This window comes from Ammospiza nelsoni, chromosome 29 (genome assembly GCF_027579445.1).
Source record: "Ammospiza nelsoni isolate bAmmNel1 chromosome 29, bAmmNel1.pri, whole genome shotgun sequence".
Taxonomy (NCBI): domain Eukaryota; kingdom Metazoa; phylum Chordata; class Aves; order Passeriformes; family Passerellidae; genus Ammospiza; species Ammospiza nelsoni.
The window spans coordinates 1,237,658-1,264,290 of NC_080661.1; the positions used below are offsets into that span (position 1 = coordinate 1,237,658).

Genomic DNA, 26,633 nt, shown 5'->3' on the forward strand with positions numbered 1-26,633 from the left:
TTCCTGTTTCATCTTCCCCAGCATCTGCTCCTTTTCATTTTCACCACCCTTGCCCTGAAGTTGGGGAACCAGAAAGGTTTGTCAGAGCCACCTTCATTGTGACATTTGGTGCACAAACAGGGACCCTGACATTCAGTCATGTCAGCTGGGGTTAGCTGATGGATAGGCCAGTGCTCCCCGGGATTTTGGATTGTGCCAGGCCAGCAGATTCATCATTGCTTCGAGTGACCTCAGCCAGGATCCACAGGGACAATGACAGTTTCACCTGCGTAGGATTGCAGGTGGGTTTGGGGAAATACAGGACAATTAATGCCCATTTTGCTACTGTGTTTTTACAATATGCATCCACATCCCATAACTGATTTAGGCTGTTCCAGTGGCTGTTCTACCTAAGGCGGAGAAAGAGAAAAATGGGTAGCTGGATGTCCAAAGTAGAAAGGTGCATATATGGATGTTTTAAGTTAATTCTCACTGATCGTGACCAAATATCTTCAAAGAACAAATTAAAATCAATCATGAAGTGGATCATTAAAAATTTTCCAGATCTCCCTCACCCTGACCATCTTCTCTCCATCTTGGCTGCTCCACTTCCTGCTACCACAACCTTCTCTTCCACCCTGAATGAACCTCCAGACTTCACCCCCACAACCACAGGTTATGCCTCCACGGTCAATCACTCCCCCAGTACCCTGGGCCATGCCTCCAGAAGGCCAGCCTGGAAGTCTGCCATCCTAGGTCAAGGCCCTTCCTCCCCAACACCTGACGCCTTTTGCATCACCCTCTGGCAACAATATAACCCTATGTTCAAGGTGCTAAGCCCAACTGTCACACTATTTCTAATCCAAATGTTTCTCCTCCAAGTCATTCTTCCTCCCCGGAAGACAGTTTGGACTCCTCAGAGCCACCTTCCCCTCAACCCCAGAAGATCCCTGGGAAAGTAAGAAGACTGGCATATGGTCTCAAAATTCCTCATTGCCCCTGTATGTTATAAAAGAAGGGGGCAGAATCCCAGGTATCAGCCATTGGTTTATGGTGAAATCAAGGATCTGTGTAGGGCAGCTAAAGACCATAGGAAGGACTTACCTTGTTTTAATGGCTTAATTAGGGCCATGTTTACAGCACGTCTTAACCCCCTATGATTTAAAATGTATTATGACCATGTTGTTGTCACCTACAGAATACACCCTGTGGGAAGGGGGATGGAAGTGTTTACTAAATCAATAATAGCAGATAATGCTAATAATGAGGCAAGATCTGAATGGACAATCAACCATCTAGCTGGAGAAGGACAACACAGCCTACCAGATGATCAAGCAGCAGGTATCCCCAGAGAAGTATTGGATGATATCAAAGACATGGCTTTGCAAGCTTTAATCCAGGTATTGGATGGTAGCACCCTCAATATGGACTACCTTGGGTGGCTGCAGCTAAAGCTTTAGGACAATTAGACCATCTTGGGTGCCTGTTAAGTAAGCAAACCAATGCTACCTCTCTCACATTGAGTGACCTGGTCTCAGACATAGAGACCATCAGACATGCCACCTTGCAGAACAGAGAAAGAGTTTTTACTCTGGGCACATGGGCATGGCTGTGTAGACTCTGAGGGATATGTTGCATGAACCTCTTCAGCTGCAGCAAGTCAATCCACAAGAGCATTCAGGTACTGAAGGAAGGGTTCAAGAAGCTTCAAGTGGAAAACAAAGACTGGTTCAATAAACTCTTCCAATCCAGGGGAAAAAAGGGTTGGATGATGTCTAGCTAAAACAGGACTATTAATTTTCTTACTGATTGTTGCTGTATTGTTAATTCCCATGCTTGTTTGGATGCTTTTAGAAAGTATTACAAAATTATTTCAGTTCCATCTTTGTTGTAAAACAGAAAGGGGGAAGATACCCAACACAAGCTCCTCATGGACCCTTTGGAGGAGAGAATTGGAGACCAGGATGGCACAAAAACCTCTCAGAGACTCAGCATGGGAAGGAAGATTCTTAAAAGTACCTAAAAGTATTCTTAAATCCATAAAGTACCTTAAAAACCTTGAGTTTCTCAAGGCATTAATGAGCCACACTGAGTGTCAGTACAAAGCTCTCAAGGGATTCAGTAAAGCAGATAACTGGGGCCTTGAGTGCACAAACCTCTTAGAGAGTCCATCAAAAGGGAAACACCAAGTACCTTCAAACAACTGAAGTACCTTGAAGCATTAATGAGCCACAATGAGTGTTGTTACTGACAAAGCCTCTCCAGGGGCTAATTACAGCAGATAATTGCAGGCCAGGATTGCATAAACCTCTCAGAGACTTCAAGGCAAAAGCAAAACCCAAAGTGCTTTGAAAAGCGTGCAGTCCCTGCAGGGAGCATTAAGGAGCCTCCAGGGCCATTGCTGAGCAAGGCTCCCCAGGGACTCCTTCCAGCAGATCCTTGAGGCCACTGGGATGTGGGCTAGGGGGGATGCTGAGGGCAGGACAAGGGGCTGACAGTGCCCAGCCTGGCTGGGGCTGTGCCAGGAGGCCCCAGGGCCTCAGGACAAGGTGTCTCCTCACAGCCCTTGGTGGCACAGACCCTGCTGCTGTGCTCCAGGTCACCAAGACTTGGCTTCTCTTTGTCCCCACCTGTCATCACTGCCTCCAGTTCTCTGCTCTGCCTGGGGCCTGGGGACACTTGCTCAGTCGTGAACCTCAGTGGGACCCATTAAAAGTGCAAGAAACTTTGGAGTTGGATTCTGCCTTGGAGTTCTGGAGAGGTTTCTTCAGCTCCCTCTCAGGGACTGATGTTCAGCACCTGGGCACAAAGTCCCAGAGGCTCATTAAAGTCCTTGTGCTGTGTCTGTGCTGATGAGCTGGGCTGGGCTTCTGGCACAGAGGCAGCTCCTGTTAACCATGAAGAGCTTCAAAAGCACATTTCTCTTGATGAGCAGCTCTTCTGCCAGCCCAGCAGGGCTGAGGCACTGCCTGCAGCCACCCTGGGCACAGCACAGAGGCACAGAGAGCTTCAATCAGTCAGGGCTGGGAAGGTGCTGAGAAGTGCCTGGGGCACAATCACTGCCAGCCCTTGGCACAGGAACCTCTGGCTGCAGGACAATGCAGCTGCAGCTCCTGGAGCCATCTCCTCAAGCTGGAACATCCCAATGCCTACAGACCCTGTGAGTACATTCTCTGATTGTCTCTTGTGCAGAGCAGCCAGGGGTGCCCAGGGCTGTCCTGCAGAGCAGGGTCCTGCAGCCCAGGGCGCTGTGCTGGGGCAGAGACTCTGCTGCCTGCCAGGGACAGCTCTCAGCCAGCCCTGGCAGCTGCTTCCAGCATTGGGGGACAAGATCTGGCTGGGAGGAGATAGCTGGTAAGGCTTGGAAGTGTTCTCCTTGTGTGGGGAGGATGCTGCATGGTTCAGGACTGCTCCCAGCATGACATTTAACTGCAGAACATTTCCAAGTAGATTATGCAGGGAGCGGAGCGAGGCTGGGACTGCATAAAAGGGAAAATCCTGCTTTTTTAAAGTACTGCTCTGGGTTGTCTTGATGGGAAATTGCACACAGATATTCATCTGGCAGTCCAGGATGAGAAAAAAAAAAATTTCTCAGATGTTGCTAAACCAGGCAGTGACAGAAATCAGCACAGGGCCCCTTAGAAGCTGCATTTTGTCTTGTTTATCCAGCCTCCTCAGGGTTGCTTTGACGTTGCCATCAGAGCCTGCAGGTCCAGAGCTGTCCCTGGGCAGTGCCAGAGCTGGGAGGGGGCTGCAGGGCAGAGCTGAGCCCCCAGGACTGGGCTGAGCTCTGGCAGCACTGGCAGGGCCCAGCCCTGGGCACAGGGAAGCAGCTGCTGGCAGGGACAGCTCCAGGCAGCAGAGCCCTGGGTAGGGAGTGTGTGGAATGTGCCCCCAAGCTGTGCTGGGATATTTAAGGTCCTCTCCAAACCCAATTATTCCATGATTACTTTTTTTACAGATCCCCATGCCAAGACACTGCAAATGTCCAACAGCAGCTCCATCAGCCACTTCCTCCTGCTGGCACTGGCAGACACGCGGCAGCTGCAGCTCCTGCACTTCTGCCTCTTGCTGGGCATCTCCCTGGCTGCCCTCCTGGGCAACGGCCTCATCATCAGCGCCGTAGCCTGCGGCCACCACCTGCACACGCCCATGTTCTTCTTCCTGCTCAACCTGGCCCTCACTGACCTGGGCTCCATCTGCACCACTGTCCCCAAAGCCATGCACAATTCCCTCTGGGACACCAGGAACATCTCCTACACTGGATGTGCTGCTCAGCTCTTTTTCTTTATGTTCTTCATCTCAGCAGAGCTTTCCCTTCTTACCATCATGTGCTACGACCGCTACGTGTCCATCTGCAAACCCCTGCACTACGGGACCCTCCTGGGCAGCAGAGCTTGTGCCCACATGGCAGCAGCTGCCTGGGCCAGTGCCTTTCTCAATGCTCTCATGCACACAGCCAATGCATTTTCCCTGCCCCTGTGCCATGGCAATGCCCTGGGCCAATTCTTCTGTGAAATCCCTCAGATCCTCAAGCTCTCCTGCTCACAATCAAACCTCAGGGAACTTGGGCTCATTGTAGTTAGTCTTTGTTTATCATTTGGCTGTTTTGTGTTCATTGTTTTCTCCTATGTGCAGATCTTCAGGGCTGTGCTGAGGATCCCCTCTGAGCAGGGACAGCACAAAGCCTTTTCCACCTGCCTCCCTCACATGGCTGTGGTGTCCTTGTTTATCAGCACTGGCACATTTGCTCACCTGAAGCCCCCCTCCATTTCCTCCCCATCGCTTGATATGTCAGTGTCAGTTCTGTACTCGGTGGTGCCTCCAGCCCTGAACCCCCTCATCTACAGCCTGAGGAACCAGGAGCTCAAGGCTGCAGTGCAGACAATGATGACTGGATGCTTTCAGAAACGTTGAAATGCTTGCCAATTTCTACAAATAAATGTAATAAAATTAATCTTTTATACTTCTGTTTGTTTTCATTTTGGACGTTCTTTTTCTTTGTTTTACTTTTTTCATATTATCTACAAATAAATGTAATTCCTTGTGACATTTCTCTTTTTGTTTCCCTCCAACTTCCCTGTGGCCACAGCCCATTTCAATGGGGAGCTGCACTCTTGGTGGCTTTAAATGAACTAAAGGATCTCACAGCAAAGTTTTCTGTAGAGATGCCCTTTGGTTGCCTTCTCTGGAGCTGCAGCAGCAATGTCTGTGTGCAGAGCTGGGGGCAGATCAGGGCTGGCCCAGCAGCTGTGCCCAGCAGCAGCAGCACTTGGTGTTGCCAGTGCTGCTGCCGTGGCCCTGCCCCGCTGCCCTGGTGGCCCTGGTGTTGCTGTAGGGCCTGAGTGCTCTCGGGGCCAGGCACAGCCCTGGGGGTGGCAGTGCCGGGGCTGCAGCAGGAACAGGCCAAGTAATATGAATAATTTGTAATATAAATAATTTGTAATATAAATAATCTTTGATAGTTCTTTTGGATTTGTTCTTTTTACCCCTGTGTTTTAGTTTTTTAATATTGTCCACAAAGTAAAACCATTGTTTGAGCCATTTCTCATTTTGGTTCTCTGCACCTTTCCTGTGCCCACAGACTGTGTCAGTGAGGGGCTGTGCTCTTGGTGTCTTTAAAGGAGCTAAAGGATCTCCCAGCAAAGTTTTCTGCAGTGATCCCCTTGTGTTCCCTATTCTGGAGCTGCAGCAGCAATGTCTAAGTGCAGAGCTGGGGGCAGATCAGTGCTGAGCACATCAGCTCTGGTCCTGCGGGCCACACCGTTCCTGATCCAGGCCAGGAGCCATTGGCCTTCTTGCCCACCTGGGAACTCTGCTGGCTCATGTCCAGCCTGCTGTCCATCAGTCCCTGCAGGTCCCTTTCTGCCTGGCTGCTGTCCAGCCACTCTGTCCCCAGCCTGTAGTGCTGCAGGGGTTGCTGTGGCCGAAGTGCAGAACTTGGTACTTGGATTTGCTAAATCTCACATTGGTGGATTTGGGTTCTGGATCCAGCCTGTCCAGGGCCCTGTGCAGAGCCCTCCTATGCTCTCACAGAATCAACACTCACATCCAGCTTGGTGTCATCTGCAAAGATGTCCTTGGTTCCATGGGGCCTCTCATTGTCACAATGGCCTCCTTGTTACACCAGGCGCTGCACTGTCACACTGGTCTCCTTTGTTCCATGAGGCCATGCAGAGCAACAATGGTCTCCTTGGTTCTGTGGGGCCCCAAAATGTGACAATGGACTACTTGTTTCCATGGGGCTTCACAGTGTTACAATGTTCTCGTTGGTGCCACAGTTTCACAGTGGCCCCTTGGTTCCATGGGGCCTCATGGTGTCACAATGACCCCATGGTCACATGAGGTCCCACACTGTCACCATGGTCTCTGTGGTATGAGGTCCCACACTGTCACCATGGTCTCTGTGGTTCCAGAAGTCCCCTCAGCGTCACAACGGACTCCTTGTTTCCACGAGGCCACACAGTGTCACATTATTCCAGATTCCTTGAGTCCCCATCATGTCACAGTGGCCCCTTGGTTACACAGGATCCTGCAGTTCCCGATGTCCCCTTGGTTCCACGAGGCCCCACAGTGTCACAATGGCCCCTTGGCTCCTCTCGGCCCTGGAGTCTCCCAATGGTGCCCTTGGTTTTGCAGTGCCAAAATGGTGAAACCCCTTGGTTACTCGAGGCCCTGCAGTGTCACAATGGCCTCTGTGTCCCACAAGGACTCACAGTGTCACAGTGCACTCTCTGGGTCCATATGGCCCCGGAGCACAACAACGGACCCCTGGTTCTATGGGGCTGCACGGTGTCACCATGGTCCAATTAGTTCCACAAGGCCCTGCAGCGTCACAATGGCCCCGGGGTGTCCCAATCATCACAGAGTGACAGAATCAAATAGGCTGGAAAAAACTTTTGGATCATCAAGTCCAACCAATGTCCTAACACTGCCTTGTCACCCAGACCATGCCACTGAGTGCCACTGGAGAGGGACAGTGACTCTGCCACCTCCCCCCTGGCCAGCCCCTTCCAATGCCCACTCATCCATTCTGTGAAGAACTTCTTCCTATTGTCCAGCCTAAACGTCCCCTGGTGCAGTTTAAGGCTGTGTCTTCTTGTCCTGCCCTCCAGCAGATCCACACTCACGTCCAGCTTGGTGCCATCTGCAATTTTTGAATGGTGGACTCGATCCCCTCACTCAGATCATCAGTGAAGATATTAAACAGGACTGGGCCCAGCACAGATCCCTGGGGGACACCACCAGTGCCTGGACACCAGCTGGGTGCAGCACCATCCCCACCACTCTCTGGGCCCAGCCTCCAGCCAGCTCTTAAATCTCCCAGCGAGGAGGGAACCTGCCCAAGCCGTGGGCTGCAGCTTTTCCAGGGAATGCTGTCAGAGACAGAGTCAAAGGCTCTGCTGGAGTCCAGATAGACACAGCCTTTCCTTCATCCACAGGTGGGTCAGCTGGTCATAAAAGGAGACCAGGTTGGTCAGGCAGGACCTGCCACCCCTAAATCCACTCTGGCTGGCTCTGATCCCTCGGCCATCCTGTGGGTGCCCTGTGATGGCACTCAGGGTGATCTGTTCCATAACCTTGCCGGACACCCAAGTGCTGACAGTCCTGGAGTTCCCCAGATCCTCCTTCCAGCCCTGCTTGGGGATGGGCTCACACTGGCACCTCCAGTGCTCTGGGCCCTCCCTGCTGAGCCAGCACTGATGGTAAATGATGGAGAGCAGCTTGGGGAGCTCATCCACCGCTCCCTCATCCCCCTGGGATGGATCCCATCCAATCCCCATACCTGTGAGCATCTGAGTGGCTCAGCAGGTCACCAACTGCTTCCTCCTGGATTACAGGGGGGCTGTTCTGCTCCCTGTGCCCATTTACCAGCTGAGGAGAACACTTGTCCTGAGGACAACCTGTCCTAATATTGAAAATTGAGATAAACAAGGTGTTAAGTAGATCAGCCTTTACCTTATCTTTAGTTACTATCTTCTCCACTGTATGCAATAAAGAGTAGAGGTTCTCCTTATCCCATTGTTTGCTATTAATTTATTTATAGAAATATTTTCTATTATTTTTCACAGAAGTGTCCTACTTAAACTCTAATTTAGCTTTCACATCAAAACTTTTCTTTCTGCATGACCTTACAAAATCCTTAAACAATTCCTAAGTTGTCTGACTTTCTATCTAAAGGTGATGCTCTTTTTTCCCCTGACTTCCCACAAAAGCTCCATGGGCAGCCACGCCAGTCATTTTCCTTACCAGCTCATCTTTTGCCACACTGGGACAGGCAGCTCCTTCCCCCTTAAGATTACTTTCTTGAAATGTGCCCATCCTTCCTGGACCCCTTTGTTTTTAAGGGCTGTTTCTCTTAAAAAAATCATGACCTGATTTGGTACTCCCCAAATCTGCATCCTAAACAGGCCAAAGTCTGCCCTTCCTAATTCCAGTGTGGAAGTTTTGTTCCCGCCTCTCCTTCTTTCACAGAACTTTGAAAACTTGATTATTCCATGGTCACTGTGCCCCAGGCAGCCTCTGAGCCCCACATCTGCCACCAGCCCTTCTCTGTTTGTGAACAGCAGCAGACTGAGCTTTCCTTGGAAGCGGGAGTGTTACCAAAACTTCAGTAAACCAGAAACCTCCTTAACACCAATGTAGCATAAAGAAGCAGCATTCTTTATTCAGCTGGATGCACGGGGATAGCTTCTTCCAAAGCCATGCATGCTGAGTACAGGAAAGTTTCTGTTTATATTCTGTATCTTGCACACATATTCTTTGATTGTTCTGGACTAAACACACATATGATAATCATTTCCCCAAAATCATCCTCTCCCCTTTACCCATGTATTCTTCTGTCCTGGGGGTCTCTGGTGGTCCCTGGTGCTCATTAACCCCAATGTTCCAGTGGGCCTGGCTGAGCTGGCAGGACACTCAGGATGGTGAATTTCCAGTTCCCTTCTCACACAATGGGCACTGTGTAGTTTCCACAGGCCTGGGGTTTTGGAGAACAAGCTCCAGGTGTGAGCTCAGCTGGTGGAGACAATTTATCATCTGGTAACATGAGGTCACAGAGTGGGCTATGACATCACAGAGTGGGTTATGTGAGGTCATCAAAAAGCCATTATAGACTGCCTCTGTGACATCACAGGGAAGGTATCTGACATTCCAGAGCAGACTGACATAACAGAGTTGGTTGTGACATCACAGAGGCACTGTGTGACATCCCAGCAGGGCTGTGTCAGGTCACTGGGTTGGTCACTCTGCCCCAGCTCCCCCTCTCAGTTTCTCCCAACAAGTCCAATGCTGTTCATGCCCAGCAGGGTCCCCCGGGATCCCCCCGGCCCACCTGGAGCCACAGCCTCCACCAAAGGATGTTCCACCCCAGAGCCTGACAGGGGACAAGGGGCCAGGGCTGTGTGACCAGGACATCAAGGATGGGGATTATCCAGGTCACTGGGGCCTGGTTTGGGTTCCCCAGGGCAGGAAAGATACATGCATCTGGAGCAGGGTCTGGGAAGGGCCTCCAAGGTGGGGCTGGAGCCCCTGGGCTGTGAGCAGAGGCTGAGGGAGCTGGGCTGGTCCAGCCTGGAGCAGGGAAGGCTGAGGGGCTCCTCATCCCAGCCTGGCAGTGCAAGTGAGGAGGGGATGGAGAACACAGAGCCAGGCTCTTCACCAGGGGGCCTGGTGGGAGAGAAAATCCAATTGGTGGAAGGAGAAAGAGGGTAGACCAGCCAGGACAGGAGGGCCCTGCCAGATGAGAAATGCTCCCTGGGCCTTGGCCTTGGCCAACAGCCCCTGGGCTCAGCTCCTCTGCAGCTCATCACAAACACTGTCTGCTCCAGGCACTGCTGCTGCCCAACCAGCCCCTGGTTTCTGTAGGAGCAGCCCTGGGACCTGTTTGTGTTCCCTGAGTGGCACAACATCCCTGTTCTCACACTGCCAAAGAAAGCTGCTGATGCCAAGTGCAGCCAGGATGAACCATTGCTGGGACTGAAGCCCCTCTCTTGGGGCCCTGCAAACAGTGCTCCAAAAGGAGCCCTTGGAGCTTTCCTGGGCCAGCGACTCCCCCTGAGTGGGGCCTCTCCCAGGTGGGAACTCTCCCGTTTGCTGCACTCGGGGATCCTGAACAACGATGGAGCCTGGGCCGATCCCCCCACTCCTCCAGGCTCAACCCTTCACCCGCTGGGGAGATGCCAAAGGATCCACAGGGAGCATTTCCTGCCCTCAGGGGAATTGCTCACAGGTGCCTTGCACCGACACTTTGTGTGCACACAGGAGTGCCTGTGCTGGGGAAATGTGGCAGAAATGCTGCTCTCTGAGGGGTTTGAGTGTCTTGGATAGCTGAGTCTGTCAGGCCTGTAAGTGAAGTTTAAGCCACGAAGTCTAAGCTAACTGAAATGTTTCTAAGAATTGTTTTTTTCCTAAGTCATTAAGTTTAATATTAGTTATAAGGTAAGATGGCTATTGTTATGTGATATTCCACTGTTTAATCATGAAATCATAGGATATAAGTTAGGTTAAATATTGTTAAGTGCTGTTCTTTTGCTAAATTATGAAGTTGAAGGTATCAGTTAAGGTTAAGATATAAGTCAAGTCCTGTAATTTGAACTCTGTTCAGCTCTTTGGCCATATTCCTTTTATCCTTGCCCTCAATGTCCTTGTGTCACACACACAGGGACAGTTCTCAGTTCATTTTGGATTTGATTGCCTGGATTTGGTTTGGTTTTGTTGTTCCTTGTTTCCTTGGTGTGCCTGAAGTGTCCAGTCAGGAGCAGAGTGACTCTTGCCAAGGAACTTTGTGCTGCTGTCCCTTAATATTAAATCTGGTTTTGGCTGATCCCTTGCCAGGGGTTTTTCAGCGCTCTCAAGGCCTCGTTGGTAACAGGGTGAAGGAGCCCTGGCCCAGGCTCTGGCCCTGGGGGACACGGGGATGCTGCCAGGGGGTCCCTGTCCCCCTGTGCCACCCCCAGGGCCCCGGCCCCCCGTCCCTGTGTCAGGCTCTGGGGTCGATCTCGTGGAACATCCTCTGGGGGAGGCTGCGGGGCCGGGGGGACCCGGGGGTACAGGGGACCCCGCTGTGCACGGGCAGGGTTGGACTGCTCTGGGGGGAGCTGTGAGGGGGCTGGGGCAGAGTGACCTCCCCAGTGACTTCACACAGCCCCTCTGATGTCACATAGCCACATGTGATGTCACACAGCACCCTTGTGATATCACAGAGCCAACTCTGGGATGTTAGCCTGGAATGTCAGGCAGTTGCACTGTGATGTCACAAAAGACTCTGTGATGTCAGAAAGCCACAATGTGATGTCAGAATCTGGTCTGTGATGTCACAGCCTGCTCTATGATGTTACACAGCCACCCAGTGATGTCACAACCCATTCTCTCATGTCACAGAGCCACCCTCTATGATGGCAGGATCTCCTCTATGGCCACACACCCTACTCTATGATGTCACAGAAGCTGTGTGACAGCACAACTCCCTCAGTGATGTCACAAAACCCTCTTGGTGATGTCATTCTGTTATGAGTAGAGAAGTTTCCCATTTTATTAAAAGGTTGCCGAGTTCACAGGTTGGGCCAGTTGTTGCCAGGGTGGAGTTCTAACTGTTTGTTGTTGTAATCACCTGTTGTTAATAGTTTTTTGTTAACTACCTGTTGTTGATGGTTGGGAATTCCCCTTTTTGTCAAGTGGCACCCTGCTGCTTCCTGGAGGATGGCACCCGGGATGGTGAAGAGGAGGGGTGTCCTGGGTTGACTATATGATGCTTTTATCCCCAGTCGTCTCATTCTGTTTATGTTGAATAAGAATAAGTTTTGTACCTTTAAGAGTGTTCCAGAGAGTGAAGGGGGGGAGAGAAGAAGCGCGCAGTTTGTTTTCAGACACTGCACTCACTCCTCCACATTCCTGCTCCTGGACTGTGTTGTCTGCGGACAGACAGCGGGATAGAGCTCTTCTTTTGCTTTTTAGTTAGTGTTAGCTAGCTGAGGCAAAGAGGTTCCCTGGACTGTTTTTTTTTTTCCTTTTTCTTTGGACCTCTTGAAACTGCTCTGGCCTGAACACCCAGGAGAGCACCGGCAGCTGCACCTGTGGCCCACCGGGCCGGGCCTGGCCTGCGACAATTCCAGCAAAGGAGGGACTGATCAGAGACTGAGTGAGCTGTTGCTTGAACCCGGGGTTTTCTCAGTTTGTCATCTCTTTTAGAGTGGCAAGGGGTATCGTTGTTTGATATTGTTTTGGTCTTATTGTTTAATAAACAATACGTTTTTTTCCACCTTTCTCCAAGGAGGTATTTTTTCCTCCTGGACCAGTTGTGGGGAGGGGCCAATTGGATCTGCTTTTCCCACCAGAGCTCTTTTGGGGGATTCTTCCCCAAATTTGCTCTAAACCTGGACAAGGGGATAATCAAGTTGCCATGCAAATGACATCGGGGTTAGCATGCAAATGAGAAATTATTGGTCATTGGTTCTAAGTAATACAATTCCCTTCATTCATTCGTTAATATCCATTAGCTATTTATTTATTCCTCTTAATGGTAACTAGTAATATTTGAGTGATTTTGTCACCTTTTTTATCATGTTTTTCTCAGAAAGGGTCAAGGGAGGCACTTTGGGGTCCCTGGTGACATTTCTGGGGATCATTTGGGGCAGTTTTAAATGTCTGGGGTGGGAATTCAGAGAGAACTTGAGGGTCTGGAGGACACCTGGGGGAGCCGGGTGGGCACTTGGTGGGGCTCTCAGGGATTCTGAGGGACAGTTCTTGGTCGGAGCAGCACTTGGGGGTCCAGGGTGGCCGTTGGAGGTCAGGGAGGGGAATTTGGGGCCCTTCGGGGTCCGGGCGGGCCCTTGGGAGGCCCTGACGGGGATCTGTGGGGCGCGGGGGTGATGGCAGTTGTAAGCGCGGGTCTAATACAGTTTAACGGGGCCGCGGAGCATCACGGGAGTTCGAGACGCAGCTGCAATGGCTCTCAGTGGAAGCGCGGGGCATGACGGGAGATGAAGTCCCGGCTGGAACAGGGCTGGATATGTGCCGCAGAGCATGATGGGAGCCGTAGTCCCGGAAGTGGCTCCAACGCTTTGTTTGGGGGTCCGGGAAGGCTCTTCGGGGAGACTCCTGCGTCTGAGCCGCGACTTGAGATCCTCGGGGGAACGTAAAGGTTTGAGAGAAGTTGTGAGGAGTTCGAGGACCTCTAAAAAGGCTCTTTAGGGTGCAGGGCAAGGCAGCAGTTTTAGGCACAGGACTTGTCATGAGGGGCTCTGCGGGAGAGGAGAGGAGATGAATTCCCAGAAGTGGCTGTATCGGGCATCTGTGGGGTCGGGAGCACTGAGGGGATCTAGGGACACTTTTCGGGGGTCCTGAAAGGCACTGAGGGGGCACTGAGGGATCCTGGAGGGTCTGGGGGGATACTTAAGGGACAAAGGGGAGGCGGATCCTGGATGTTCTGTGGAGCGCGGGCATGACGGGCGTTGTAGTCCCGGCTCCAATGGGGCTCAATTGGGCCGCAGGGCATGACGGGAGTTGTGGCTACCGTAGGCACCGGCCCCGAGTCTCCGATCTCTGGCGCTGATTGGCTTCGGGCGGTGATGGGCGGGAGTCTCGGCAAATGGGATGTGGCAAACGCGGGAACAGCCCATTAAACTTCTCCCCTCCCTCCAAGTACAGCCCAGTCTCTCCCAGTATACCTGAGTTTATTCGCAGTCCCTTCCAGTTTCCCCCCAGTGTCATGCACAGGATGCCCCAGTGTCCCCAGTCTTCCCCGCAATGGCCCCAGTGTCCTCAGTTTGCACCTGTATCCCCTAGTATCACTCGCAGTATGTCCCAGTCCTCCCCAGTGTCACTCCCAGTGTGTCCCAGTGTCTCCCACAGCGCTCCCAGTGTTCCCCAGTATGTCCCAGTCCTCCCCAGTGCTTCCAAGGACAGTTTCCTTTCTCACGGTGGCTGTGGCAGCCAAACCCAGCAGTGGGGTCAGTGCAGTGCCCATGGCCACAGCCCCTTGCAGGGGCCCAGTGCAGCTTGGGCTGATGATCCACCCTCACAGCTGGCCCAGGGCAGCTCTGCAGTGCCTTTGGTGGCACCTGGGGCTGGCACACACCTGAGCACTGGGTCTGTTTGCACTGGGGAAACTCAGCAGTTTGAGATTGCTGCAAAAAGTACAGAAAGGGAAAACCCCACTTAGGCTGGGTGCAGCCAGCTGTGCAAGCACAGCAGGGCCCAGGGCAGTGAGGACAGACAGGATGGGGCTGGGCAATGTGGAGCAAGGTTGTCCACACTGGGTCAGAGCTCCAGGAACGGCTTCTGTGAGCAGGCCGGAGCTGCTGAGGAGAGACCCTGGGTCAATATCAATCACAGAATGCTGCAATCACCTCTGCTCTAAAGAGAAATTTAATAAAAGACACCCTTTAAAATAGGAATGTGTATTTTATTACTGCTCTCTGAAATCATTCTCCATAACTGGACTAGGAAAACTTAAATCACCCTCGCAGGGCTTTGCTGTTGTTTACATCAGACTCAGTCCTTGAGAGTGTCTTGAAAAAACTTCTCAAGAACTCAAAGGTAAATTTAGACTACAAATTTTCTTGTAGTTTTAATGGCTCCCACTGAGGGACACGACTGCCTGCCTCTGCCTGCCCACACACAGGCTCCTGCTGGGGGACATGCTGCACCACAGCCCTGCCCTGGCAGGGAAATTCCTTTCTGTTTGTGTTCTGTCTGGCTCTCCCTATCTGCCCTTTGCATTAATTATTTCTCCCTCTGTCTGTTTTCTTTTATGCCAAAAGGATCCACCATCTCTGAAACCTCCCTTCAATCCCTCCCAGGGCTCCTCTGCTGTCCTCAGTCTCCACTCCACTGAGCACAGAGCTGATTTGTCCCTGTACACGAATTTGCTATTTCAGAGGATGTCATTTATTCAGGCCTGAGCTCTAGTGAGGGATAACTCCCAACTTCACATGGACATGTAATTCTACCAGCGTGTTGCTTCTATACAGTCACTAAATGTGAATTAAAATTTATCCATTTCCATAAAACCCACCCCAAGTTCCCAGATTCAGTCCTTGTTTTCTCTATCCCTGCACCCTTGAGCCAGATGTCTTCATCTTCTCTTCCAACCATCCTTGCTGGGAAAGCAGCCCCTGCATGCCTTGTTCATGCACTGAAAGTTCGCAGGCAGGGTAAAACTTGAATGAACCCTTTTGGTATCAGCCCCAGGCTCTGTGTGGGCAGGCAGAGGCAGGCAGGAGGCAGAGCTGTCAGCAAAGGAAGGGCCCAGCCAGGTGGGGCAGCCGGGGGATGCCGACAGCCTGCAGGGACAGAGGCGCAGGGCAGGGACACCGTGGGACAGCCTGGGCTGCACAGGGCACAGGGATGGGCAGCAGCTGCGAGACAGCCCTGCCAGAGCCAACTTGGGCAGCACTTTGGCCATGGCTGCTGGCCCTGGGCCTGAGGCCACGAGGGGACAAGTGACCCTTGCAGGCCTGGAGCCTCATTGCCTCCTTGTCCCTGCTCAGCAGCCTGGCAGGGGCCGCCCCATGCTCCTGTCCCTGGCATTGCACATCCCCACATGCCAGTGCCCATCCCAGCAAGAGCCCTGAGCAAGGAGGGCGGGACAGGATCTGCCTGGCCAGGCCCTGGGGCTCAGGCCTTGGCCCTTTGCATTCCTCAAACACATCCAGGTGTGCTCAGCACCAGAGACACCTTGGCCTTGCTTGTCCCCAGCTGTCATCACTGCCTCCAGTGTTCTGCTCTAACTGGAACCTGGGGACATTTTTCCAGTCGTGTCTCTCAGTGGGACCCATTAAAAGTTCAAGAAAATTTGGAGTCTAAATTTAACTTTGTGTTCTTGAGAAGTTTTTTCAAAACACTCTCAAGGACTGAGTCTGAAGTAAACAACAGCAAAGCCCTGAGAGGGTCATTAAAGTTTTCCTAGTCCAGTCATGGAGAAAGATTTCAAAGAGCAGTAATAAAATACACATTCCTAGTTTAAAGGGTGTCTTTTATTAAATTTCTCTTTAGAGCAGAGGTGATTGCAGCATTCTGTGATTGACATTGAACCAGGGTCTCTCCTCAGCAGCTCCAGCCTGCTCACAGAAGCTGTGCTTGGAGCTCTGACCCAGTGTGGACAACCTTGCTCCACATTGCCCAGCCCCATCCTGTCTGTCCTCACTGCCCTGGGCCCTGCTGTGCTTGCACAGCTGGCTGCACCCAGCCTGAGAGGGGTTTTCCCTTTCTGTACTTTTTGCAGCAATCTCAAACTGCTGAGTTTCCCCAGTGCAAACAGACACACTGCTCAGGTGTGTGCCAGCCCCAGGTGCCACCAAAGGCACTGCAGAGCTGCCCTGGGCCAGCTGTGAGGGTGGATCATCAGCCCAAGCTGCACTGGGCCCCTGCGAGGGGCTGTGGCCATGGGCACTGCACTGACCCCACTGCTGGGTTTGGCTGCCACGGCCACCGTGAGAAATGAAACTGTCCTTGGAAGCACTGGGGATGACTGGGACATACTGGGGAACACTGGGAACCCTGTGGGAGACACTGGGACATACTGAGAGTGACACTGGGGCAAACTGGGACATACTGGAGACACTGGGGCCATTGTGGAGAAGACTGGGGACACTGGGGCATCCTGTGGATGACACTGGAGGGAACTGGAAGGGACTGGGAATAAACTCAGGGTTATTGGGAGGGACGGGGCTGTACTGGGAGGGACTGGAGGGGCACTGGGATTGTACTGGCCTTTACTTGGGATGAACTGAGCTGTACTGGGGTTGTACTGGTCTGTACTCGGGATGAACTGGGCTGTAATGGGAGGGACTGGACAGGTTGAAGGGGCCGTTCCCGCCTTTGCCACATCCCATTTGCCGAGACTCCCGCCCGTCATCTCTCGAAGCCAATCAGCGCCAGAGATCGGAGACTCGGGGATGGTGCCTACGGTAGCCACAACTCCCGTCATGCTCCGCGGCCCAATTGAGCCCCATTGGAGCCGGGACTACAACGCCCGTCATGCCCCGCGCTCCACAGAACATCCAGGATCCGCCGTCTCTTTGTCCCTTAAGTATCCCCCAGACCCTCCAGGATCCCTCAGTGCCCCCTCAGCGCCCATTCGGGACCCCCAAAAAGCGTCCCCGGATCCCCTCAGTGCTCCCGACCCCACAGATGCCCGATACAGCCACTTCTGGGAATTCATCTCCTCTCCACCCACGCGGCCCCAGAGCCCCTCAGAACACAGTCCTGCGCCTAAAACTCCTGCCGTGCCCCGCACCCTAAAGAGCCTTATTAGAGGTCCTCGAACTCCTCGCAAGTTCTTTTGAACCGCTTACGTTCCCCCCAGGATCTCAAGTCGCGGCTCGGACGCAGGAGTCTCCCCGAAGAGCCTTCCCGGACTTCCAGACAAAGCATTGGAGCCACTTCCGGGACTACGGCTCCCATCATGCTCTGCGGCGCATATCCAGCCCTGTTCCAGCCGGGACTTCATCTCCCGTCATGCCCCGCGCTTCCACTGAGAGCCATTGCAGCTGCGTCTCGAACTCCCGTGATGCTCCGCGGCCCCGTTAAACTGCATTAGACCCGCGCTTACAACTGCCATCACCCCCGCGCCCCACAGATCCCCGTCAGAGCCTCCCAGGGACCCGCCCGGACCCCGACGGGCCCCAGATTCCCCTCCCTGATCTCCAAGGGCAACCCTGGACCCCCGGGTGCTGCTCCGGACCCCGAACTGTCCCTCAGAATCCCTGAGTGCACCTCCAAGTGCCCACCCGGCTCCTGCAAGTGTCCCCCAGACTCTCAAGTTCTCTCTGAATTCCCTCCCCGACCCTGAACTGCCCCAAATGATCCCCAGAAATGTCTCCATGGACCCCAAAGTGGCCTTTTTTACTCTGTCTGTGAAAATGATAAAAAAGATGACAAAAGGATTTAAAATGGTTCTAATTAGCATAAAGAAGAAATCAAGAGCTGCACTGGACAGTGAATTAATGAAGGTGGTATGTTTGTCCAATTATCCCATCATTAAAAAAAAACAAACAATATTAAATGTAGTAAAAATTTTAATGAAATAATTAAGATGAAAAATATAAAATTGGATACAATATAATTCGATTAAAATAAGGGATAACTTGGTTCCAAAATTAGCGCATAAGCAAAAACTACCGCGGGGTATGGAGGGCAGGGTTCAATGACCTTTGCCACTTCATGTACAAGCTTGCCAAGTAAAAGTAACCCCTATATGTCATGTGTCAATGCCATCTCCTCCTATTTTCAGTTTGTCACTTTTCTGTCTCCGCCTTCATTACCACCTTTACCACGCATGCGCCACCACTCGGTTTGGTGGTCGCACAAGTCTCTGGGGGTCGTCACTGATGAAGGCCCTGTAGTCTTCTTCGTTGTCCTTTAATTCACCTTTGGGTTACACATGCGCACCAAGCCAGTACAATGTAAGCCAAGACTAACGTATCACTGCGTCTACATATCAAAGCAATAAATCCCTTATAATAAGCATTTTCTTGGACCCAACCAGGTTCTTGGTCATTTTTAGCAACTTTATCTTCAGCTTCTTTCCTGTGGTCCTTGAGAACATCTGCTGAGAAGGGGGGGTGGGTGGAACCCCTCCTTTCCCTCTCTTCTTTGGCATTACAACTTTTAACTATTAACTGTTTTATTATTCTCAAATATTAATTATTGTATCAATATTGATTACTGTTTCAATTTCTATCAGCACGAATCATACCTATTTATCACAAAGGGAATCATGTTACTTAGAACCAGTGACCAATAAATTTTTTGCTTTCTAAAATGGTATGGGTTTTTTAATAAAAACATTCAAATTTGGTAATACAAATTTAGAATAATAATACTATAAATAAGAAAAATAATTATAATTTTATTAATTCAGTTAATTTTCTTTTAAGGGGAGATGAATAATTATTTTTATGTTTTGCGATGTCAGTCTGTAAGAGACGGTCCAAAGATCCCTCATCTGCCTCACAGCCGCTGTCAAGGACGGAGATTGAAGCCCTCCCCAAGGACTGACACTGAGACCCTTCAAATTCTAACCGCGGGGTGCTGGCCTGACCGGAGCTGGATGTCTGCCATGGGAAGCAGGAGGTTTCCCTTAGGAACCAGTCCTGAAACAACGGGCCCCACTCACTGCTGGCACCGGTTTGTGCTGTTCAGAACTGGACTGTCTGTACCTGTTCCCAATGGATTTATTCTCCACTGTTCCTCCATGTGCCGTCCTGCTCCCCTCCTGGCAGCAGATAATAAAAGAGCCCTGAGTTAACCAAAGGCTTTGAGACTCTCCCCGATGTGACCAGACGGATCTATTGGCTGGACCACAAAGATTTAATCTCTCTGTTGGCAGCTATTCCCCCCCTCCTTTTATCTGTCTCTCTATCCTTTATCCCAATTCTAATCCTTGTGCTGCATCTGCTGTGAGCACTCAATAAAAGGTGTATTTGTTTTGGTTAATATTGAAAGTGCCCTGCTGTGTGTCTTTGCACCCTGAGATCAGTGAAACAAACACGACCCCCCTTGTACCAGGGGATGGTGTAACAGCCTGATGGGGTTGCTACCCACAGCGTGTGAACGTGATCTTCTTGGTGGTGACTGCACTGGTTCATCTGCTCTTGCTTTCTGGTCTGCCTATCCCAGAATTACCTTTGCCACCTCCTTTTCTTATATTGTGGTTCTCTGCAGTTCCTTCAATAGTCAGCCCTTCTTAAGTTCACTCTTGGAATAGGGGATTATCACCTCCCCATCATATTGAGTGCATTTGAATGCACTTGAATGCATTTTGCCTGCATTCCAAATATGGTCCCTGTTTTTGATTTACTGGGGAATCTCTGTTTGTATTTTCTACCTCTGTCGAGGCTGGGATTGAAGGTACTTGAGATGATATTTCGTGTTCAGATTCAGGTGGTTTTTGTTTCTAATCAGTGACACAGCCTCACAACCATGAGTTCTGCAGCCTTTCATCTGAGGCACAAAATGGCTCCCTATCTCTTGTTACAAGGTCTGGATGGTTCCAAGCAGACCATGGTGATACTGGGGATCCAAGGAGACCATGGTGATACTGGGGATCCAAGGAGACCGTGGTGACACCATGGACACTCATGGAACCATGGGCACTGTGACACAGCAGGGCTTCATGGAACCAGGCAGTCAATTGGGACTCTACCAAACCTCGTGGAACCAAGGGCCCATTGTGACACTGGAGAACTTCAGGGAACCAAGAGTCTCTTGTGACACAGGGGGTACTCATGAAACCATGGAGACCATTTTGAAACCTCAAGGCCTGATGGAACCAAAGGGTCATTCTGGCACTTCTGAACTTGGGCTCTGTGCAACCAAGGGGCCGTGGTGACATTGTGGAATGCCATTGAACCAACTGCCCATGGGGACAGTGCAGGGCCTGATGGAATCATGGACACCATTGTGACAGTACAGGGCCTGATGGAAGCAAGGGGCCATTGTCACACTCTGGGGCCTTTTGGGATCCAAGGGCACTTGGTATACCATGGAAATTATGGCAAGTGTGGCACCATGAAACCAAGGAGACCATTGTGACACAACAGGACCCCATGGAACTAAGGATTCATGGAACAGCGCAGGACACATGGAACCGAGGTGCCGTTGTGAAGCTGTAGGACCAAAAGAGCCCATTCTGACACCGTGGGCCCCCAGGGATCCAAAGGTCCATTTTGACATTGCAGGCCCTCATGGAATCCTGGAGACCACTGTGAAACTTTGGGGCCTTGTTGAATGAAGTGGCCCTGCAGGGCCTGATGGAACCAATGAGACCCCATAGAACCAAGGGTCCATTGTGACCCTGTGGTACCAAGGTGTCGTGGGTTGACCCAGGCCAAATGCCAGGCATCCATGTGGGCTGCTCACTCACTCCCCTCTGCAGCTGGACAAAGAGAATTTAATAAAGGATTCATGGGTTAAGATAAGGACTGGGCAAGATTACTCATCAAATACTGTCCTGGGAAAAACAGGCTTAGCTTAGAGATGTGAAATTCATTTACTACTAACAAAATCAGAGCAGAAAAAGGGGAAATAAAATAAGCCACTCACCTCCCTCCTTCCAACTCTACCTCCTACCCCAGCAGTGCAGGGAGACAGGGAATGGGGGTTATGGTCAGTTCATCACCCATGGCTTCTGCCCCTGCTCAGGGAGAGGAGTGGTTCCCCTGCTGCACCGTGGGTCCCTCCCAAGGGAGACAGTTCTGCAGGAGCTTCTCCCATGTGAGTCCATTTCAGGGGCAGCAGCCCTCTGCAAACTGCTGCAGTGTGAGTCCATGCCAGGGACACCAGTCCTTCCCAAACTGCTGCGGCATGGGTCACTCTTTCAGGGGGTGCATTCCTCCAGGGACAGCCTGCTCCAGCCTGGGAGCAGGGCCCCTCTCTCCATGGCTCTCCTGCAGGGTGCCTGGGTCTCCAGGGCCTGGAGCACCTCCTGCCCCTCCTTCTGCACTGACCTTGATGTCTGCAGAGTTGTTCTTCTCACATGTTCTCCCTCTGTTCTCCTCTGACTGGAGTTAAAACTGCGCCACAATCTCTATTTTGATTTCTTTTTAAATCTGTTTTATCACAGAGGCATTGCCAGCATTTGTAACTGGCCCAGCCTTTGCCAGCAGCAGGTCCATCTTTGAAGCCACCAGGAATTGGCTGTGCCAGACACGGTGGAAGCTTCCAGCAGCTTCTCACAGGAGCTGTCCCTGTGCCCCCCTGTGAAATACAAAGCTGTGTTTCGTGTCAGGTACATACAGGCAACGTGGTATTTGTGATTGTAATATGTGTGGAAACCGACCATGGGACAGTTATAATGACGAATTCTAATAATTACTGAGGAAAGTAAAGCACAGAAGAAGGCCTTGGAACGTATCTTTTGTTTGTAATTAACCTCAAAAAGTCTTAAGTTGATTCAGGAGCATTTGAATTAAAGCTTTAAGGATGTTGCTTTTTGACAAGAACTTTATGCTTGTAGTTAAGCCTGAAAGAGTTTGGCAATAATAACCTTTTGAAGTGTAATTTTAGAATATTGATTGTAGTAAGGATCTTTGAAACGATAGCTTCAGAATATATATAAAAAGAAACATGCTTATCTCACACTTTAACAAAACAGTGAAAAGCAGCTTGAGAAAGGAAGATGAACATCAACTCAAGGATTAATAGTTTTAGCCAAGGGAAGCTTGACATCACTGTTATGAGATTTATAGTCTCTGCAACTAAAAGGTGGAGCCACATCTGGAATCTGGACCACAGCATCTGGGAGATTTCTTCCTTCTTTCAGAAACCGAACCACCACCATCTGTGGAAACTCCTTTCTGGGATACATCCTGAGAAAAACTAAATCACAAAAGGTATGGAATTTTGACATAAAAATTTGGAATAGAAACGGCTGAGAAAGCTTATGAGTACCCCTATAAACACCTGTAAGCCTCAACTATCAGTGTGCAGTTGGAGGGAAAACTTCCCCCACTGTACCCATCGCTGTATTGCTCATACTTTACCATATTAATTAATGAATTGATTGCTGCTTGAATATTGGCCCAGTCAAGCTTCTTATTTATAACACCCCTGTGGTGGGAGCTGGGAGAGAAGAAGGGGACGCTGGCCTGTCCCTCAGGGGAGGCACGGCTCATTTGTATACAGCCGGTGCCTCCCAGCTGAAAACTTTCAAACTCAGTGTTTTTCTGGGACACAACGTTTTTCACAGGCTGATTCACGTTTGGTCAGGGGCTTCTCGCTGGGATTTGGGGTGCCTGACTCCTCTCACGTGCGCCAGCGGCGTGGGGGATTTGGCTCCCAGAGGCGCTGCCTCTGGCCACAAGCCTGGAGGGGATGGGGGTGATGTTGAGGAGCAGAAAACAGGAACATTGGAATTTGAATCATGGGATTAGGGGTGGGGGTGTTGGAGAGCGAGCATCGCTCACTTTTTCTGGGGAAAGAAGACCTGCAGATCCGGGAGGGAGATCCCTGGGAAAGCTTCTCCTTCCCAGCTGCCGGTGTGCACTGGTGGTTCTGGGGGGAGAGGGACAAAGCGTTTGGTCACTCCTGTTGCCAAGGCACTGGCAGCACGGTGGGGGTGGGCTGTGAGAACAAAGACCCCGCCCTGCAGGCCAGGTCTGGGCTGTTTGGCCTGCCCACCGCCGGGTTTGGGGCTTTGATCCCACTACCCGGGCCCGGGGCACTGTTCTGTGGAAGGTGGGCAGAGCTACCAGCTCAAAGTACTGGAAAGCCACTGAGTCAGACTCAGCCCAAGTGATTCAATTAAAGACAGTGCCCAAGGCATTCCAGAGATTTTCTCAATATTGTTTGGTAAATATCAAGGGATTTCTTTTAATAGTTATTAGTGATTTTTCTTCAGCAGTTCTTTGTTTCAGGATTCTGCAAGTCTGTTTCAGGACCAAAAGGGACCTTCAGGGATGGCAAAGATCAACACCTTCAGTGACTGGGATTGTACTGGGATGCTACAGGGATTGTACTGGGAGCAGCTGAGCCCATGCTGGGGCAGACTGCGATCACACTGAGGGAGACTGGGATCATACTGGGATCATGCTGGGATCATACTGGGATACAGTAGGAGCCTGTGAGGGGCAATTGAGACCATATTGGGGACAGATGGGATATACTGGGAGTGACTGGGATCATTCTGAGGGTGACCAGGAGCAGCTGTGAGCAACTGGGATCATGCAAGGAGCAACTGAGAGGAACTGGGAGTGACTGGGTGTATGTTGGGGGTGATTGGAAGCCACTGGGCTTTTACTGGGATGAACTGGGATCATGCTGGAGGTGACTGGGATCATACTGGCAGTGAGTGCCACTACATGAGGCTGACTGGGAGTGGTTGTGAGAAAATGGGATCATGCTGGAAGGAACTTGGAGTGGCTGGGAATGTGCTGGAAGGAACTGGGGTACACTGAGAGAGACTGGGAGTGACTGGAACAAAAGTGAGGGTGAAACGGAGCAACTGGAACCATATGGGGTACAACTGGTTCATACTGGCAGTGACTGGGAGCACACTGGGGTCATCTCTGGATCATACTGGGAGGGACTGGACTAATACTGGAAGCATCTGAGAGTGACTGGGAACACATCATGCACATCATCCCCCATACTGGGGGTGACTGGGAGCAACTGGAAGCGTGTTGGAAGCAAATGGCTTCATACTGGGGCTGACTGGGTTGATCCAGCTGGAGGCAACTGGGACCATACTTGACCAATCACTGTGAATGACTGTAAGTAACTGTGATTATACTGGAACCATACTGGGAGTGCTGGGATGTGATAAGGATCATACTGGAGGTTACTGGGCTCATATTGGTGTTGAAAAGGAGCAACTGGGATCACACTTTGGGCTACTGGGAGCAACTAAGAGAAACTGGGATCATGCTACAAGCAAACTGGAGGAACTGGGAATTACTGGATGCATGCTGGAGGCAACTGGGATATACTGGGCATGACTGAGATGATACTGGGATAACAAGTAGATTCCTGGGATCACTGGGGAGTATGGAAAGGACTATGGACATGCTGAGGGCAACTGGAATATACTGGGAGTATCTGTAAGCACACTGGTGATCACTGGGAACAAAAGGAACAATGCTGGGGAGAACTGGGACCCCATGCTGGGGGTAACTGGGAGTGGGAGTGACTGAATCTATACTGAGGAACTTTGGGCATGAGTGGGACCATGCCGGGAGGGACTGGGATCATATGGGGAGTGATGGGGATAATACAAGGGACAACTGGGTTCAACTGGGATCACACTAGAAGGAACAGGGATCAACTGGAACCATGCTGGGTCATACTTAGAGCAAGTGAGATTGCACTGAGGGTGACTGGCAGTGGCCGTGAGCAACTGGGATCAGGCTGGAAGCAACTGAGGACAACTGAGACTAATTGGGAACATGCTGGGAGTAACTGGAATACGCTGGGGACTGATTGAAACCCAGTGATTTATTCCCAACGTAGTGGGGATAAATGGGAGCAACTGGAACCACACTGGATGATAATGGGAGCAGCGGTGCCCATGCTGGCATCTTACTAGAACTGACTGCCATCATTCTGGGAGTGACTGGAAAAGTATTAGGAGTATCTGAGAATGACTGTGATCCTGCGGGAACCAGACTGAGAGTGACTGGGAAGCTGCTGGCTGTGACTGGAACCATGCTGGAGGTGACAGGGAGTCACTCTGGGCAGGAATGGAATCCTACTGGGAGTAACTGGGTGCAATTGGGATTATTCTGGGAGCCACTGGGATTCCAGCAGGTGAGAATGGATCCTGACTGTGGGGGTACTGGGAGCTACTGGGCCCATGTTGAGAGGAAAATGTGGACACATTGGGAGCAACTGGGATCAACTGGAGGATACTGCAACCATGCTAAGGGGACTAAGGACACATCTGAGGTAACTGGGAACACATTTTGGGCCACTGCCAGAAACTGGGATCATGCTGGAGACAAGTGGGAGTAAGTGGGAAAGACTGGGATCATTCTCAGGTAACCAGAGCCTCACTGGGGAAACTGGGATATGCTGGGAGTGTCTGTGACCATACTAGGGGCACTGGAACCACACTGCAAACAGCTGGGACCATGCTGGGGCCAACTGGAAGTGAGTGGGACAATGCTAAGAGGGACTGGGACTATTCTAGAGAAAACTGGGATCATACTGGGAGAAACTGGGAACAACTGGAACTATTCTGGCAGCAGCTGGGATCGTAAGTGGGAGCAGCTGGGTCCATGCTGGCTGAGACTGGGATCACACTGTGGGTGACTGGAATCATACTGGGATTGACTGGGAGGGGCTGTGGGCAACTGGAATCACGCTGAAAGCAACTGGGAGGAAGTGGGAGTGACTGGGAGCATGCTGGGCGTGTCTGGGATATACTGGGAGAGACTGGGAGTCATGAGGATCATACTGGGCACTACTGGGGTCCTGCTGGCATTGACAGGGAGCAACTGGGATCCCACTGGGGGCCACTGGCATCATACTGGGAGTGACTGGGATCCTACTGGGATTATAGTGGGTGTCAATAGACCCTGACTGGGGTTACTGGGAGCTACCAGGCCCGTGCTGGGAGCTGCCTGCGCACACACTGGGAGGAACTGTAAAAACTGGGAATGACAGGATGCATGCTGGTGACAACTGGGATGTCCTGGCAGTGACTGGGATAAAACTGGGGGCAGTTGAAACATGCTGAGGTAACTGGGAGTGCCTGGCAATGACTATGAGAATGTTCAGGGCAACTGGGATATACTGGGAGTGCCTGAGACCATGCAGGTGGTGGCTGGAACCACACTGGGAGCCACTGGGAATGTGCTGGGGGAACTGGGACGAAGCTGGGGGCAACTGGGGGCAAGTGTGAGTGACTGGGGCCCTGCTGGGAGAAACTGGCATCATACTGGGAGTTACTGGGACTATACTACGGGCAACTGGTAGAACAGGGAACACAGTGGATGAAAGTGGGAGCAGCTAGGAGCAACTGGGACCACGTTGGGGACAAACTGCATCATCATAGGGAATGACTGGGAGTGCCTGGGCTTATACTGGGAAGAAGAGGGATCCTGCCAGGAGTGAGGGGAAGTGGACCAGGATCATACTGGCAGTGGCAAGGAAACTGGAATCACACAGGGGCAACAACTGAGCTCATGCTGGGAGCAGGGCTCCTGGACTAT

General features: G+C 51.4%; 1 protein-coding gene and 1 pseudogene across 1 annotated transcript; one reads left to right on the top strand and one right to left on the bottom strand.

Moving 5' to 3' along the window:
• Positions 1-26,633, bottom strand: part of LOC132085194 (zinc finger protein 239-like) — a 130,125-nt pseudogene that overhangs the window by 74,935 nt on the left and 28,557 nt on the right.
• Positions 3,925-4,896, top strand: LOC132085163 (olfactory receptor 14A16-like). The gene has a single exon (XM_059490536.1). It carries the CDS (start codon positions 3,964-3,966, stop codon positions 4,894-4,896), a length of 933 nt encoding a protein of 310 aa, XP_059346519.1. The 5' UTR covers positions 3,925-3,963.

Bases quoted from the DNA above. Each gene is read 5' to 3' on its own strand.
- LOC132085163 (XM_059490536.1), top strand. From the start codon at position 3,964: ATGTCCAACAGCAGCTCCATCAGCCACTTCCTCCTGCTGGCACTGGCA.